We start from the raw sequence: 13,296 nt of genomic DNA, 5'->3' as shown, positions 1-13,296 counted from the left end.
CATCTGGAAATTTCTAATGGAGTGTTTATTTATTTATTTTTACTTTCACTTTTTATTTCCCTCTGTTGACGCGGAAGCTCATTGCTCAACCCAACGGTCTCATAGTTTTTTTATTGGAGATTAATAATTCGTCCCAATATAATACTGCGTTGTAATTTCGTCACGCTTACGAGCTACACAAATAACATTCTGTTTTTTATTCTTGTTTTTTAATTTTCTTCCGGAAACCTCAAAATAAATAATCATTTTTCGCCTTTCTGGTCAATTTTTGTTTTTGACATCGGCCTTTATGGTCAATTGACCCACTAGATTTTCCTCATAATTCTCGTATTTTCTCCATCTTAATATCTAAAATATTTCGTTTGTCAATATATTCATCTTAAATTAAAATAACCTACTGGATCCGCATACTATTAAAACTTATAAAAAAAGAAAACAGTGTCATTACTCGACACTCGTTGGAGAGCCGATTAGATATAAAGAAACAGTACTTAGCTACTGAATAAAAGACTACCATATCATAATTAGCTTAGCTGAGAATACCGCTATTTTCAAAATTTATTAATTATCCAACTGTCAGATTCCTAAAATATGGCAGTGGTACAATTTAAAGCCGCGTGATTGCATATAAAATACAATGATAGAAATAGTAATGGGACAAAGATAACAGTGAAGCAAATTTTATAATATGACAAGTTAATATTATTTGCGTCTAAAGATTTGTGGGGTTTGCCTCTCTCTCTGATGTTGTAAGAAATGGTAAAAAGAATCTTATATACATACATAAAAAAATAAAATAGTCAGCGAAGTGGTCCATTTTCTGATGAACCGTGTTGAAAGTAAACAAATCTTACATGACATGCACTAGACTTCGCTCCCACCTGTCATCCCACGTGGATTCACACGTTATTTTACTTATTAGTGTCGACTGAATATAACTTGTCTAATTATTTTGTTCAATTTTTTCTTCTTTACTACAGCTTTGCATTTTTTTAATATATATTAAATATGAAATTGTAGCATCCATTAAAGGGGGACTTGTGAAAAATGATGAATAATCAGTTGATTAAACAATGGACTAATTAGATATGAGGTGTCAAGTGTCATGTTCTATTCCACGTGTAAACGCTCACCATAGTTGTCCACGTGGCGATATATAATTCCGTCTTTAGATCTCCAGTGGGTCCCGTTCTTTCACAAATACGCATTTAATTACTTTTAATGGATTTGTTCTACTGATGTTTATCCGCTCGCATAACAAATACAAATTCGCCACGTCATCATTAGTCATTAGCATGATTTATATATTTTCTATAGTCATTTGTTTACGACTTTAAACTGTTACCATGCTAGACGAAATTTTGAAGACAAATCAGGCAGCTGATAATGATCTGACGTAAATAATTTACAGCTTAAATAATTTGTTTGTAGCATATTATCATTTATATCTTTTGATTGTCTGAAAAATATCACTTTTTTGTAATAAGAAAAAGGAAAAGTAAAATCATAATCGTTTGACACTAAAAAGAAAACGAAGTTATGTTTTGTAGAGCAAATTTTTTCCTCTTATTAGCCTTCTATTGATGCTTTGCAGCAAAACAAAGTTAATTTTTGTTGTTTGATTGTTCCGATTCACGCACGCTAAATTAAATAAGGAATAGAAGTCATCTATGGGAGGAAAGTAATTTACTTTACCAGAAAAACTGAAAGAGAAGCATGAGGATTATTGATTAGTCTGTTCTTTGTTGACAAGTAACAACAATTATTCCCTGTCAACATCTCCACGTGAGAATTGAAAATATTTAATACAAATTTGGAGGGAATTAAACGGGAGAAAGTCAAAAAATGAAGGTGAGAAAAAATGCAAAGATTGAAATTTTCTGGAATAACAACTGAAGAACGTTTTTTGTTTTCTTCTTTCTAAAAAACAAACAACGCTGCCATGAATAATAATCAATTAAATCTAAAATAAAACCGAGGCGAGAAGCTTTCAAGAAGAAAACATCCGCTTGAGCCCTAATTTCTGCTCAGTCGTGAGCTTGGAGGGGAAGATGATGATGAATCTGATTCTGAGATTCCCTTTTCTTGACGAATCCTTAGAAATCGGCATGCCTTCTCCTTTCACGACCTCTTCGTAAGACGGACTGACCACATTGTTGACCGGAACCGTCAGGGTTCTTCCGTCAAGAGTGGTGACCTGCGCGGTGCACCCCGTGAGAGCTTCCACGAGAGAGATCTTTTGAGTTACCACAAGATCATTCCCGTCTCGCTTGAAAACGGAATGCGGTTTCTCGTCTACGATGAAAACGAGATCGGATGGTATGATTCCTCGCTGCTCGTTACCTTTGTCCAGGAATGTTATCTTCGTTCCTTTTTTCCAACCAGGTTTTATGTCTATCGTCAAGATCTCCTCAACCTCTGTTGGCCTCCTGCCAAAAAAACACGGCGTTTTCAGCCACAGCTTTGAAGAACATAGAATATAAACACTCAGTAAATGTCCCAATACCCGTGGTATCGGCAATTACAAAAAAGTGCGAATGAATTTACTTTCTTGAACTCACTAAGGTCTTTGAGAAAGCAAGAACTTTCTAAGCTGGCTCTATAATGAGACTGGTTAACTAGGCCATTGAATGTCCCTGCTCGCTATCGGTTCCGACTCTTACATCTATTATTTATGAGTCTAACAAATCTCTAATCTATAGAAAGCTCAAATACTGAATAGAGGCAAAGAAGACCACAGCTTAGACACTAAGACAAAATCATTTAAAAAGAAGAACTTTATAAGAAAGCTGACACTATATACTACAAGAAGGAATCCGGAAACTAACCCGCTCGAGTCAAGAACATCACGAGAGATCTTCATCTTCTTGGTGGTTCCTTTATACATATCCTCCAAACTACATGGCAATTGTCTCTCAATTGGAGCAGCTTTCCTTGCAGGAATCGAGGTTTCGCCTCCTCCTCCTCCTCCGGCAGCAGCCCTCAAGGAAGCTAGGATCTCATCGCCGTAACTAAACCCAGAAGGTCCTGGGCGTGAGTCGCTCCCCATAGCAAAGGGCCTTGTGAAACCGAAGAACTCGGAGAAGATATCATCGGCGCTTCTGGGATTGAACTGGAAAGATGCTCCGGCGGCTGATCCTCCCGGATATCCGCCGGCGCCGGGAGGTGGGGCCTGGTTCTTTAATCCTTCTTCTCCGTATTGCTCGTAGACTGCTCGTTTTTGAGGATCGCTCAAAACCTATCGAAGACAAACAAAAAAAGCTTTAATGTTCCCAGAAAAACGGCTCAAGTTGTTCAATTCTTAGCTCAAAATCGCAAAACTGCATGATTGCTCAAAATTCAAGTCCGGAAACCGTAAAAGCAAAAAACCCCTAAACCAAAATACAAAGCGGGGAACAAATTCGAAGGGTTTTAGGATTAGTTACATCGTAAGCTTCGGAGATCTGTTTGAATTTTGCTTCGGCTTCTTTTTTGTTGTTAGGGTTCTTATCGGGATGCCACTTCATGGCGAGTTTGCGATAAGCTTTCTTCAGCTCGTCATCATTCGCACTCCGATCTACCTGAAGAACTTTAAAGTAATCGACTCCCATTCTTTTATCTGCTGCTCAAAGCTTCTTCTTCTTCTTCTTCGTTCGCTCTCTCTCACCGAATCTTCACGAAACACACTGGACTCGAGCTTGAATTCTTTATAGCTTTTTTTTCCGTTTGGGATTTTAGGGTGCACGACTCATTTATATATTATCGCCGACTAGTTTAATTTTATTTGTTCTCGAATTTAAGTTCTTAAACCGATCCAAAACAAGAACCAAACTTAAATTTAACTGATACTGCTAACCGTACGTGATTTGAACCGGAATCACTCGTGTAATATATTCCAAATATCAAATTAATATTCTCCGTTTAAAAGCCCACATGTTCAGCTAATATTAAGGCCTTAAGAATTTGTCTTTTTAAGCTGCTTGGTTTAACATGTCACGTTGAAATCAACACAAACTTAGAAAACATAAGCAATCTCCCATCGGTGGAACTTTTCTTTAGTTTTATTAGTCTTGATTCAAGAAAATATTACAATCGCTAATGACACAGTGCGTCTAAAAACATACCTTTAATCAAATCTACAAAATTCATTCCAAGTAAGTAATCTAACTTTAAGAAGAAAAAAAAATTGCTACAATACATGTAAGCTTCTCCCCTGACTGATGATGACCGAATTTCTGAATCTGAATCTTCTCCTCCTCTCTGGAGTCCAATTGTTTTTTTCCGATTAAAATTCGTCACAGAAAGGTGCACTCACTCTTCTTCTTCTGCAGAAGATTCCTTTGATTTCTCAACCTCCATCGTCTCGTTTTCAGAGGCTGCCGTGTCGTCTATCTTCTCATCATCAGCATGTGTCTGGTTTGACGATTGAGAATCTGATGTTTGGGTATGGCTCGTTGTTGCTGGAGGATTCGAGTCCGACACTTGGGTGTCTTGACTCAATTCAGACTGGCCCGCACCAACGGGACTGCTTTGAGACTGACTCGTTTCAGACATGCCCGTACCAATAGGACTGCTTTGAGACTGAGTGGCAACCACTTGACTGGTTTCCTGGTGGTCTGTCTCAGAGTGACTCAATGGTACAGAAACCTGCTGAGACTGGCTCGTTTGCTGTGACTCGCTTGCTTGCTGCTGTCCCTGACTCGTTTGTGTCTCACTCGCTTGCACTTGACTCGTCTGTGTTCCCTGAGAATCAGGGACAAGTCCGAGAACAGCCAATGTAGATCTACCAACAAAAAAGTTCCATATCTCTGTGATCAGCAAATGGATTTCAAATAGCCGAAGATGTTTTTTTTTTTTTTTTTTTTTTAATATTTGAATTCGTAGAAGCTTGAAAGAGTAAAGGTCACCTTGGAAGTGAAGACCGGATCTCTGGCTGGCTCGCATGTGCGGTTAGTGGAGCTCTTAAGGCCGAGATTTTAGTCAATGCATTTCCCAGCTGAGGTGGAGGAAGCTGGACGAATAGAAACCTTTTATTTTCTTGCGATTGTGGAAGAAATAATTTAACAGGGATCATAGTCGGTGTTTTGAAAAGTCAACTAAAACAGGTATCTTTACACTACAGGTGGATTCTGAAAATCTCATACAACGCAAATCAGGGAGGACTGAAGAGATTATCAATCGTACCTGTAGTAAGACCTTGTATGATTGAGGCTGTGTTGACTGTGCACATTTCAAAAATCCTACCCACAGTTTCGGATCTTTCCATATCTGAAGCATATTTTTCATATCAATCCTGAGAATTTACGATAAAGAGAGAGAGAGAGAGAGCGCGCGCGCATAACATTTTAATAACATTACTGACCTGTTTGCTAACGAGACGAGAAAGGATCTCCAGGATGAAGTCCGACTAGTAGATTATCAGGTTGATTAGATTGTTAAGAAAAAATCATATTGTGATTCAAAAAGTGAGATGTTATGAGTTTTGTTACCAGAGCTGGAAAAGCACCGATAGCTTGTAAAACTGTACGCATAAATAACATTGGGAGTGGAATTTGCTGGACCTGCAGCCAGAAACTCGCCAATGAGCAAAAAATAACCGGAAGCAAAAAACGAATTGTCATAATCTGAAAAACAAACTCGGTAAGATGGAGATTTTTTTATCGTACCAGTTGATTCAGAACGCCGGCTAAAACCTGTTGAGTGAATATCTGCCTCTGTGCGAAACAGGTATTGCATGCATCTGTGACCTAATAAGAACGTTTTTTTTTTTTTGGGTCAGATGATTAGATGAGCTTTAAGATAGTATTTACGGGAAGTAACCTCGTGTTTGATGAATTTTAGGTAAACAAGTGGCGGATATCTCTTAATTGTTCATCAAAGCTATTCTTTATTAGCTCCACGTTATATAGAAATGGTAGAGACATACCTGTTTAAGTGGTATTCCATCTCTCGCTGGGTCAATGCTGTGGATAGCAATTAAAACTTCAGATGGAGAAAGCACTGGGCCAGACTGAGATGATCCCTGAAAATCAAATTCCAGCGTGAGCAGATCAAACTTAACTCAGAAGCAAGAGGTACCGAAATGAAAAAGCTTATTTTAAATAAGATACCTGCAGGACACGAGACAGTGCAACTTGGAATTTCTCCGTAGGAAGATTCACCAGATGAGGAAAAATGCGTAGAACCTGATAGAGAGACAAGTTGCAATTTTAGGAAAATAAGAAAACCATAACCCAATGCGTCAATAGAGTGGGAAAATTGCAGGACAGAAGATTTACATCGTCTCTTGGCAGGAATGGCAAAATTGGGAAAATGATTTCTACATCCTGCAGTCCCATCGAAAGTTCAAAACCAAAGAAAAAATAAAAAGAAGAAACGACTTTATTTTTGTATAATTAGGAGTTTTAAAATGAAACATTCCACCGTCTTCACCTTTATTCTTGTATCAAACAACTTTCGTATAGTATGTATCAATTCTGAAGAAGGCATGGGCCCCTCGGTAAGAGTTTGAAGAACCTGTCATGAAAGGAGAAACATTAAGGGAATAGTAAAATTACCGACAGCTATTCGAAGCTTCTTCACCTAATTACAGGGTAGAAGAAAAACTTAAGAATGATGAAAACCTGCAGTAGAAGATTTTCACTCCCACTCGGTGGGTCTGCTATTATTTTAAGAAGCTCAGAGGATGAGCCCATAGTACGAACTAGAATTGGGATTTGACGATGAATAGCCTACACAAATTAAACAGTGAGAATTAGCATCAGAAAAGAAAAAAAAAACTGAAATTAAACAACTAACTTACAAAAATGCAACAACAGGTCCCACTCTTACCTGCTTAACAGGATCTGATGCATCTTTGTAAATGCTGAACACATGGACAAAAAGGGCGTGCTTCTGAAAATCAAATAATATGCAATCTAAAACTGAGCAAAATTTAGCTGCAAAAGGCTAGATTTGTCATTTAGTAAGAAACGATACAAAAATCACAAGACCTTTGTACAGAGAGCAAAATAGAGCGACAAGCAGCGTTGGGCTTCAGCAACTGAAGTTGATGATCTTGCTTCGGAGGACGTATCCATGCCCACACCACTCACCGACTGAGATTTCTTTGGTGGATTTTCCATATCAAGATCCTTCTAAAAGAGAAATGAAAAAGTTCTAGTCAGATATTTTTATACAGTTCTCAGCATACAACTCCAAAAGTACATTGCTTTCCTGTAAGCGTGAGCACCTTTTTACAATCATCAATCAATGTTTCACCATCTCCTCGCTCTGAAGAAATGCAACCCACAACGGAAAATAGCTTGTCTTTCGCAAATTCCTCAATCTGTTGTGTAATAAAGGATAAAGAATAGAGCTTGTTTGCCACCTGTAAAATGAAAACCACAATATTAAAGAGGTAACACATCAACAGCTGAATACACTATATCTCAGATTTTCTAGAAACATACCAGGCGGATTGCTTTCATGCGAATCTCTTCCAAGTGATGAACAGCACTCTTTCATTCAAAAAAAGAGAGGAAATAGGAAGAATTTTAATAGGAGGCATAAAGAAGAAGAAGAATTATACATTTGGCAATATGACACCGTCGAATGCTGATAGGAAACATCTGAAAAAAGAAGTCAGAACAAAGAAGGAGAAAAAGTCTACACAAATGCCTGAATACAAAAATGCACTGAAATCTGAATGATGAAAATGTTGGCTGTCCCATTGAAAAAGGAATCAGCAAAGAAGTGAGATAGAAGAAACCTGCAAAGCAATCTCCAGGCAGTCATTCCGGATTCCAGGTCTCGTTAAAATCAGACTCCAAACAGCACTGAGACCTTGAGTAACACGGTCTCCATTTTGTAAATCCTTTTCAACCTTGTCACAACTTCCAGGACAGCAAAACGATTCCAGCAACTTCAGAACTGATTTCGGCAGAAATGGAGAATCTCCAAGCAATTTACTTAAAGATTTGTCAGACGGTGGAAAGGAATCTCTAAGTGCTTCAGCCTAGAAGGTAAAAACATTTCTGAGAAATTTCCTAGTGAGAAGTTGACTAAGATGCAACTAAAACTGAATAATTACCACAGTCAGCAAGAAAGTTTCATATGCAGACGCAGCAGTAGTTGACGAGAAGAAATCTTGTTCTGCTTCTGCCTCCCCGTATAGCCTGTAAAGAACCCGCACAGTCAACTCATGTCCCTGAAAACATAAGTGACGATAATCACATAAATGGCTTAGGGATGTCCTCCAACATTTTCAAGATTTAAATTAGAAACTCTCCCCGGATACAATTTGGGCTTTTTGATGCCACCAAAACACAATAAGCATGTAGGATTCACCAATACAACTGTTCAACGTTAAAGTCACGAAAATAAATTCTCACCTCATGGCTCAAATAATCCGAGAGAATGTGCTCCTGTAATATTTTCCAAGGGTCTAACTCTGAAGGAAACTGCAAAAATGGCAAATGTGACGATCAATTACCGTGAGACAGAATGCCATCATACTTCAAACGATCATCTTGCCGACAAATTGGTAGCGATCAGGACGCAATTAACAGGAAAGCATGAATAGTCATAGAAAACGAACAACAATCAGTACGTACTAGAAATATTCACTTTCTACCACAGACCAGACTCTTAGAAAACGAACAACAAGAATCATGCAGAGGTCGATAGGTTCAAATTTTTAAAAGTACACAAGGAAAATGTCCTGCAGAATAATAAATCATAAGCTGAACTAGGAGAGAGCTAGAAGAGACCAGTGTCTTCGGAACGCATACAGGAGCAAAAGACATGTCAAAAGATAGTTTAGAAAATGACCTCAATTCCCAATTGAGCAAGAAGAGAAAAGCGAAGTTGTGAACCACCAGACATTGATATTTGCTTATATGCTTCAACAATTCGCAAAAACACCAGCTTCTGCAGATTGTCTTTTTCTTCATCAGAAAGGTCGACAACAGGTGCTGATATCTTAGGCAAGACAAACTGAGGCGCAGAAACAAGTGATGTTGCCGTTGAGGAAACCAAGCTGTTACAACCTGTGCCAGTCGTCTTTGGACTAAATTCCTCAGACTTATCTACAGACACTGAGGGAATCACAGCGAGAAGAGGTTCTCCACTGAAACTGGCATCTTGATTCATGCTTGCAGCCTCCACATTTGTTGAACCCAATACAGAAGTAACAGAGGCTTCTAATAACACATCATTTTGAGCTGAAGAATCCATTCCAGGTATACCACCTTCTATATTCCCTCTGTAATGCACATTTGGTGGAAATACAATATTGCCCTCTTCATTTACTGGAAACGTATCAGAAGAAGCTGGTAAGCCACTTGCAAGAACCGCATCTTCAGCTGAAAACATCTGCTGGTCCACATGATCAGCACAGAGTTCTTCACCTGCCTGTCATTGATGAGATTTTAATGTACAATACAATCTTAATAACTAGAAAGCAAAACAAGGAACAGAATTGACGCAATCAAATATAAAGGATATACTTCATCGAGTAAAGAGCATCCATACATTTTCCTTTTTTGGTATGTTACGATTTATCAGGGCAGAAATCGGTGGGAATGCAGTTGATAGTGAAAGAACACCAGCCAAAAATGATGGTGGATATTTAATTTGTGCATCACTGCCAACTATACACATGTTCATCACCAAGTCATCGGTGCCATCAGCATAAGAAGTGTCATCTGGGGGGATATTTTGCATATTAGCCATCACAACATCGGCCAGCAAATCCGCAGAAATACTTGAAATAAGAATCTCTAAAGATCCTATTGCTTTTTCACCCTGAGCAACCAAGGCTCCGAACATAGCAACCAGTTGCTGAACAGGTCCAGTATCACTCACTACTCTGCTCTTATTTGGTCCAGCTGAAGTAGAAGCAACCAGAGGTAGAGAGCCAACATCATTACCATTTAATCCTTCTGTAGATTCTCCTGACACAGAAGGTATTATTCTTGCACGTTTTCCACTCAAAGCATCTCCATTCCCATCAATATTGTATTCTGATCCAGATCTTTTCCTACCAAATGTACTTTCCGCGACTAAAGAACTCACACAGAGAGGATTCTCTTCCAATGGTACCTGAAACTAGTATTTTTGGATTTAAAAGTCTGCATCCAGCATAAGCCAAAAATAACAGAGAGACACATGCACACAAAACGATAAACATCTAGATTCAGTTATAGATGGAAAGAGGAACAATCTACCTTGGTATCCTCTACACTGTCTTTGTCCTGAATGCTTCCGTTAGTCTTGTAAAACAGATCTTCAGCTTTGTCTGTCCGACCGCCACCTTCTATCTCCTTCAGAGCACCGATCAACCGGTCCTTCCACTGGAAAAAAATCGATTAGTAATAATAGGGTAGCAATTAAGCCAGGTCATTAAAACACCGATAATACAACACTTCCGAGCGCATAAACTAACAATCTAGTGCAAAGTTTTCGGAAGATCAAATACTCATTGCGACTATGGTCGTTTAGTTGCAGTGACAATGTATACCAGCTCAAAATAAAGCAAAATAATCAATAGTAGAGTAAAAAATAAGAGTGAACTAAATCCTTGGACGTGAGTACAACAAAAAAATACCGGTGCAGCAGCGGGGTGTGTACATTTCAAGCACGAAAGAAATACAGTCTTCAGCGCAAGATTTGCAGCTGCAGCATGCACTCCATTGAGAAAGCTTAGGGGATCCAAGCTTAGTAGAACAGGCAGAATTCGTCCACAATATGCAGGACGTTTCTTTGCAACTGCTGAAAGACTGTTAAGAAACAGAATAAAATGAAGAGGAACTCATGATCCATAAGACGAGTTCATGATATCCCGATCTCAGTATAGATGCACTTAGCAAACAACTTACCTATTGATGAGAACAATAATCGTCGAGCTATTTAGAGATTTTGCTGCAGGGTGCCTAAGCTGATCAAGCAGTAAACCCAACTTCTGGCTGGCCTCAATCGACAAGTCTCCGATATTCAAAACAGGATGCCCCCCACGTAGCATAGATATATTAAAATCTGCTTGAATTCCTTCAGGACAGGTAACTAAATTTAATAACAAACTAGTTCCTATTACAGTATAAATAGAAACAACAAACTTCTAAATTCCCGTAACTGAGCGGATAGATCCATAAAAACATACCTTCATGAGAAGGAGGCTCCAAAGACCCACTAGGGTCAGGTGTATACAAAAGAATAAGCGCTTCCACAAATTTCATAGCGCATAATTTTACACCACTGTTTCCTTGCTAATATACAAGTCCCAAGAATTGAACAATCAGATAAGATAAACAACCCATCGGGAATATAAAGAAAGCATTAATTCCAACCTTGAAAGCCAGTGAGCAGATTTCATCCTTAAACTTAATCATCCATGTCCACGAAGATTCAAGAAGCTCATCCAACTCACTAGAATGCAAACCCTGGAACAAAAAAAAAAGACAGCCAAATAGCAATAAGCATGCCAAATAAGAAGGGAGTTACATACCAAATAAGCATACCAAATAAGAAGGTCAGCAGCATTTAAAAATAAAAAATAAACAACCTGAACCGCGACTCTTTCAAGGGTGGAACGGAATAAATCAGTTCCACAAACGATGACCTGCCTCGCCACAGCTGGTGTCTCATCTTTGTGGGACTTAATTAAAAGGGGCACTATTTCAGGTAATAATTCCACATATTTCAAGCCAATTTCACCAAGTACCCTGCATTTGAATTAGCATCAGAGGTTCAGCGAGCTATGTAAATTCCCTAGGTCGAGAGAAGAACACGTCCTTCATTATACTAGCCGCTATAGAATCCTTCTGCAATCGAATGAGAGCAAAACAAACACTAAACCACAACTAATAATCACACTACCTGAAGAGAGATAGTGTTCAGGATTAACAACAATTAGATATACCAAGCCAAGAAACTGAGGCTGCCCATATATTTGACGAATTCATTTGTATTAATATAAAAAAAAAAAAAAGACAAGATTCGCAAAGACAAATGATCAACAATTTCACCGTCTGGGACTAAAAAAAATAATCTCAAAATTCATTAATGTCTGTGTAATTACAAATAAATTCAGAAGATCGTAGAAACACCAGCACTGAAAAAACTAACCGCAAAAAGGGTTACAGATTACAAAAACGGAGCTTACTCAGCGACAAACTTGCGGACAGCACCGAATTGATCTGAGAGAAGATCGAAAAGGAGAGGAAGAAGCTCGGTGGGGAAAACGGAGGCTTCTTTTTGCAAATCCCGGCGCAAATTGCGCAAGCAGTGCAGCTTCGGAGCCAATTCCGTGGCTGATTTGGCGGAACTCGCGAGACCTTCCAGCGTTTCTCTTGAATACGAAACCATGATTCCCACCATTACCGGTTCAAGCAATAATATTACTGCCCAGAGCTCCGATGGTGACGTGAAGAATCGATACGCATATCTCTGGCTCGTAGGGTTTATAGAGAAGGACGAAGAGATTCGTTTTATTTCTGATATGAAACAATTGAGCTGATTCCCATTTTTTGACGTCTTCCCAAAACAGACTGATATGTTAAAAAACTAACACGACGTCGTTTGGAGGAAGAGGGAAATTGTGATATGGTCCCTCATAATTTAGATGAAGTCAGATAAGACTTCCAATAAATTAATGAAGTGATTAAAAATCCATTTGGGAAATAAGAATGGGCCAGAATGAGCCATCAAAGTGACGAAGTTGTATCCCTGTTTCATCGCAAAAAGTCTACAAAGTTCAAAGGTTAAATAAAGCACATAGATTGTAATGCCAGAATTTAGAACTCTTAGATGTTCTTTTGTGTCTTGTAGTAGTTTTTATATTCCTCCTAGTTCTAAGATCAGTATGGATTGTCTACCTTAAAAGGCAAGAACACGTACGAGGATACTGCTTTTCTTATGTTAGTATGAGAAGAGTTTAATATGGTTCAATTAGGAGAAACTGGATCCGGTTTATTCAGTTGCAGTTTGGTTTCACCTGTGCCTTGATAAGAAATTAATAACAAATATATCTCGAGGCTGAAGGGATGTTCAAGAACTCAGTCTTATATAAACACAAGGCACAGTGCTGTATTAGATTTTCAAGAACTCAATCTTGAAGTAATCTTCCAGAGAAAGTTCGATTATTGTATGTTCACATCGAGCATGAGATGTGAAATCCCATAAGCTAGAAGAGTCCCATGGACTCTCACTTCCTTTTAATACCACATTAACAAAGCATTTCTCAAAAACCGATTGCAAATGCAAACATAAGAAACCATAAGCATGATGCACAAATCACGGAAACGATGATTCTCTATTCTTACTCTCTAGAAAAACGAA

The 13,296-nt window shown here is 38.5% G+C and overlaps 2 protein-coding genes across 4 annotated transcripts; both read right to left on the bottom strand.

Annotated features, from left to right (window-relative positions):
* Positions 1-1,827: 1,827 nt before the first annotated feature.
* On the bottom strand, positions 1,828-3,691 carry LOC18017267 (dnaJ homolog subfamily B member 1). Its single transcript, XM_006398556.2, has 3 exons — positions 3,426-3,691; positions 2,829-3,238; positions 1,828-2,429 (listed from the first exon to the last, which is right to left on the bottom strand). Exons 1-3 carry the CDS (start codon positions 3,588-3,590, stop codon positions 1,991-1,993), a joined length of 1,014 nt encoding a protein of 337 aa, XP_006398619.1. The 5' UTR covers positions 3,591-3,691; the 3' UTR covers positions 1,828-1,990.
* A 327-nt stretch (positions 3,692-4,018) lies between these two features.
* Positions 4,019-12,474, bottom strand: LOC18017266. 3 transcript variants are annotated; one of them, XM_024155745.1, is made up of 27 exons: positions 12,122-12,474; positions 11,522-11,681; positions 11,307-11,399; positions 11,120-11,225; positions 10,839-11,007; positions 10,568-10,739; positions 10,188-10,313; positions 9,493-10,068; positions 8,791-9,372; positions 8,352-8,420; positions 8,051-8,167; positions 7,730-7,975; positions 7,431-7,478; positions 7,211-7,348; positions 6,972-7,115; positions 6,811-6,873; positions 6,603-6,710; positions 6,412-6,495; positions 6,258-6,305; positions 6,090-6,164; positions 5,906-6,001; positions 5,646-5,726; positions 5,469-5,540; positions 5,342-5,386; positions 5,164-5,247; positions 4,887-4,990; positions 4,019-4,762 (listed from the first exon to the last, which is right to left on the bottom strand). In XM_024155745.1, the coding sequence occupies exons 1-27, from the start codon at positions 12,334-12,336 to the stop codon at positions 4,291-4,293; spliced, it is 4,293 nt and encodes a 1,430-aa protein (XP_024011513.1). In that variant the 5' UTR covers positions 12,337-12,474; the 3' UTR covers positions 4,019-4,290. The 3 variants fall into 3 exon arrangements, with proteins under 3 accessions (XP_024011513.1, XP_024011514.1, XP_024011515.1); XM_024155746.1 differs by having other exon boundaries at positions 6,972-7,112; XM_024155747.1 differs by having other exon boundaries at positions 9,493-10,062.
* Between the last annotated feature and the right edge of the window lie 822 nt (positions 12,475-13,296).

This window comes from Eutrema salsugineum, unplaced genomic scaffold (genome assembly GCF_000478725.1).
Source record: "Eutrema salsugineum unplaced genomic scaffold, Eutsalg1_0 scaffold_2, whole genome shotgun sequence".
NCBI classification, from domain to species: domain Eukaryota; kingdom Viridiplantae; phylum Streptophyta; class Magnoliopsida; order Brassicales; family Brassicaceae; genus Eutrema; species Eutrema salsugineum.
The sequence above is the reverse complement of the archived record's forward strand: the minus strand, read 5'-3'. Positions and strand labels throughout refer to the sequence as shown.

Coding starts and splice junctions, on each gene's coding strand:
- LOC18017266 (XM_024155745.1), bottom strand. CDS start 12,336: ATGGTGGGAATCATGGTTTCGTATTCAAGAGAAACGCTGGAAGGTCTC. Junction 11,226..11,306: donor TCTGCTCACTGGCTTTCAAG/GTTGGAATTAAT, acceptor CTTGTATATTAG/CAAGGAAACAGTGGTGTAAA. Junction 6,306..6,411: donor TGTTTGATACAAGAATAAAG/GTGAAGACGGTG, acceptor ATGGGACTGCAG/GATGTAGAAATCATTTTCCC.
- LOC18017267 (XM_006398556.2), bottom strand. CDS start 3,590: ATGGGAGTCGATTACTTTAAAGTTCTTCAGGTAGATCGGAGTGCGAAT. Junction 3,239..3,425: donor AGATCTCCGAAGCTTACGAT/GTAACTAATCCT, acceptor TGTCTTCGATAG/GTTTTGAGCGATCCTCAAAA. Junction 2,430..2,828: donor GATGTTCTTGACTCGAGCGG/GTTAGTTTCCGG, acceptor TTTTTTTGGCAG/GAGGCCAACAGAGGTTGAGG.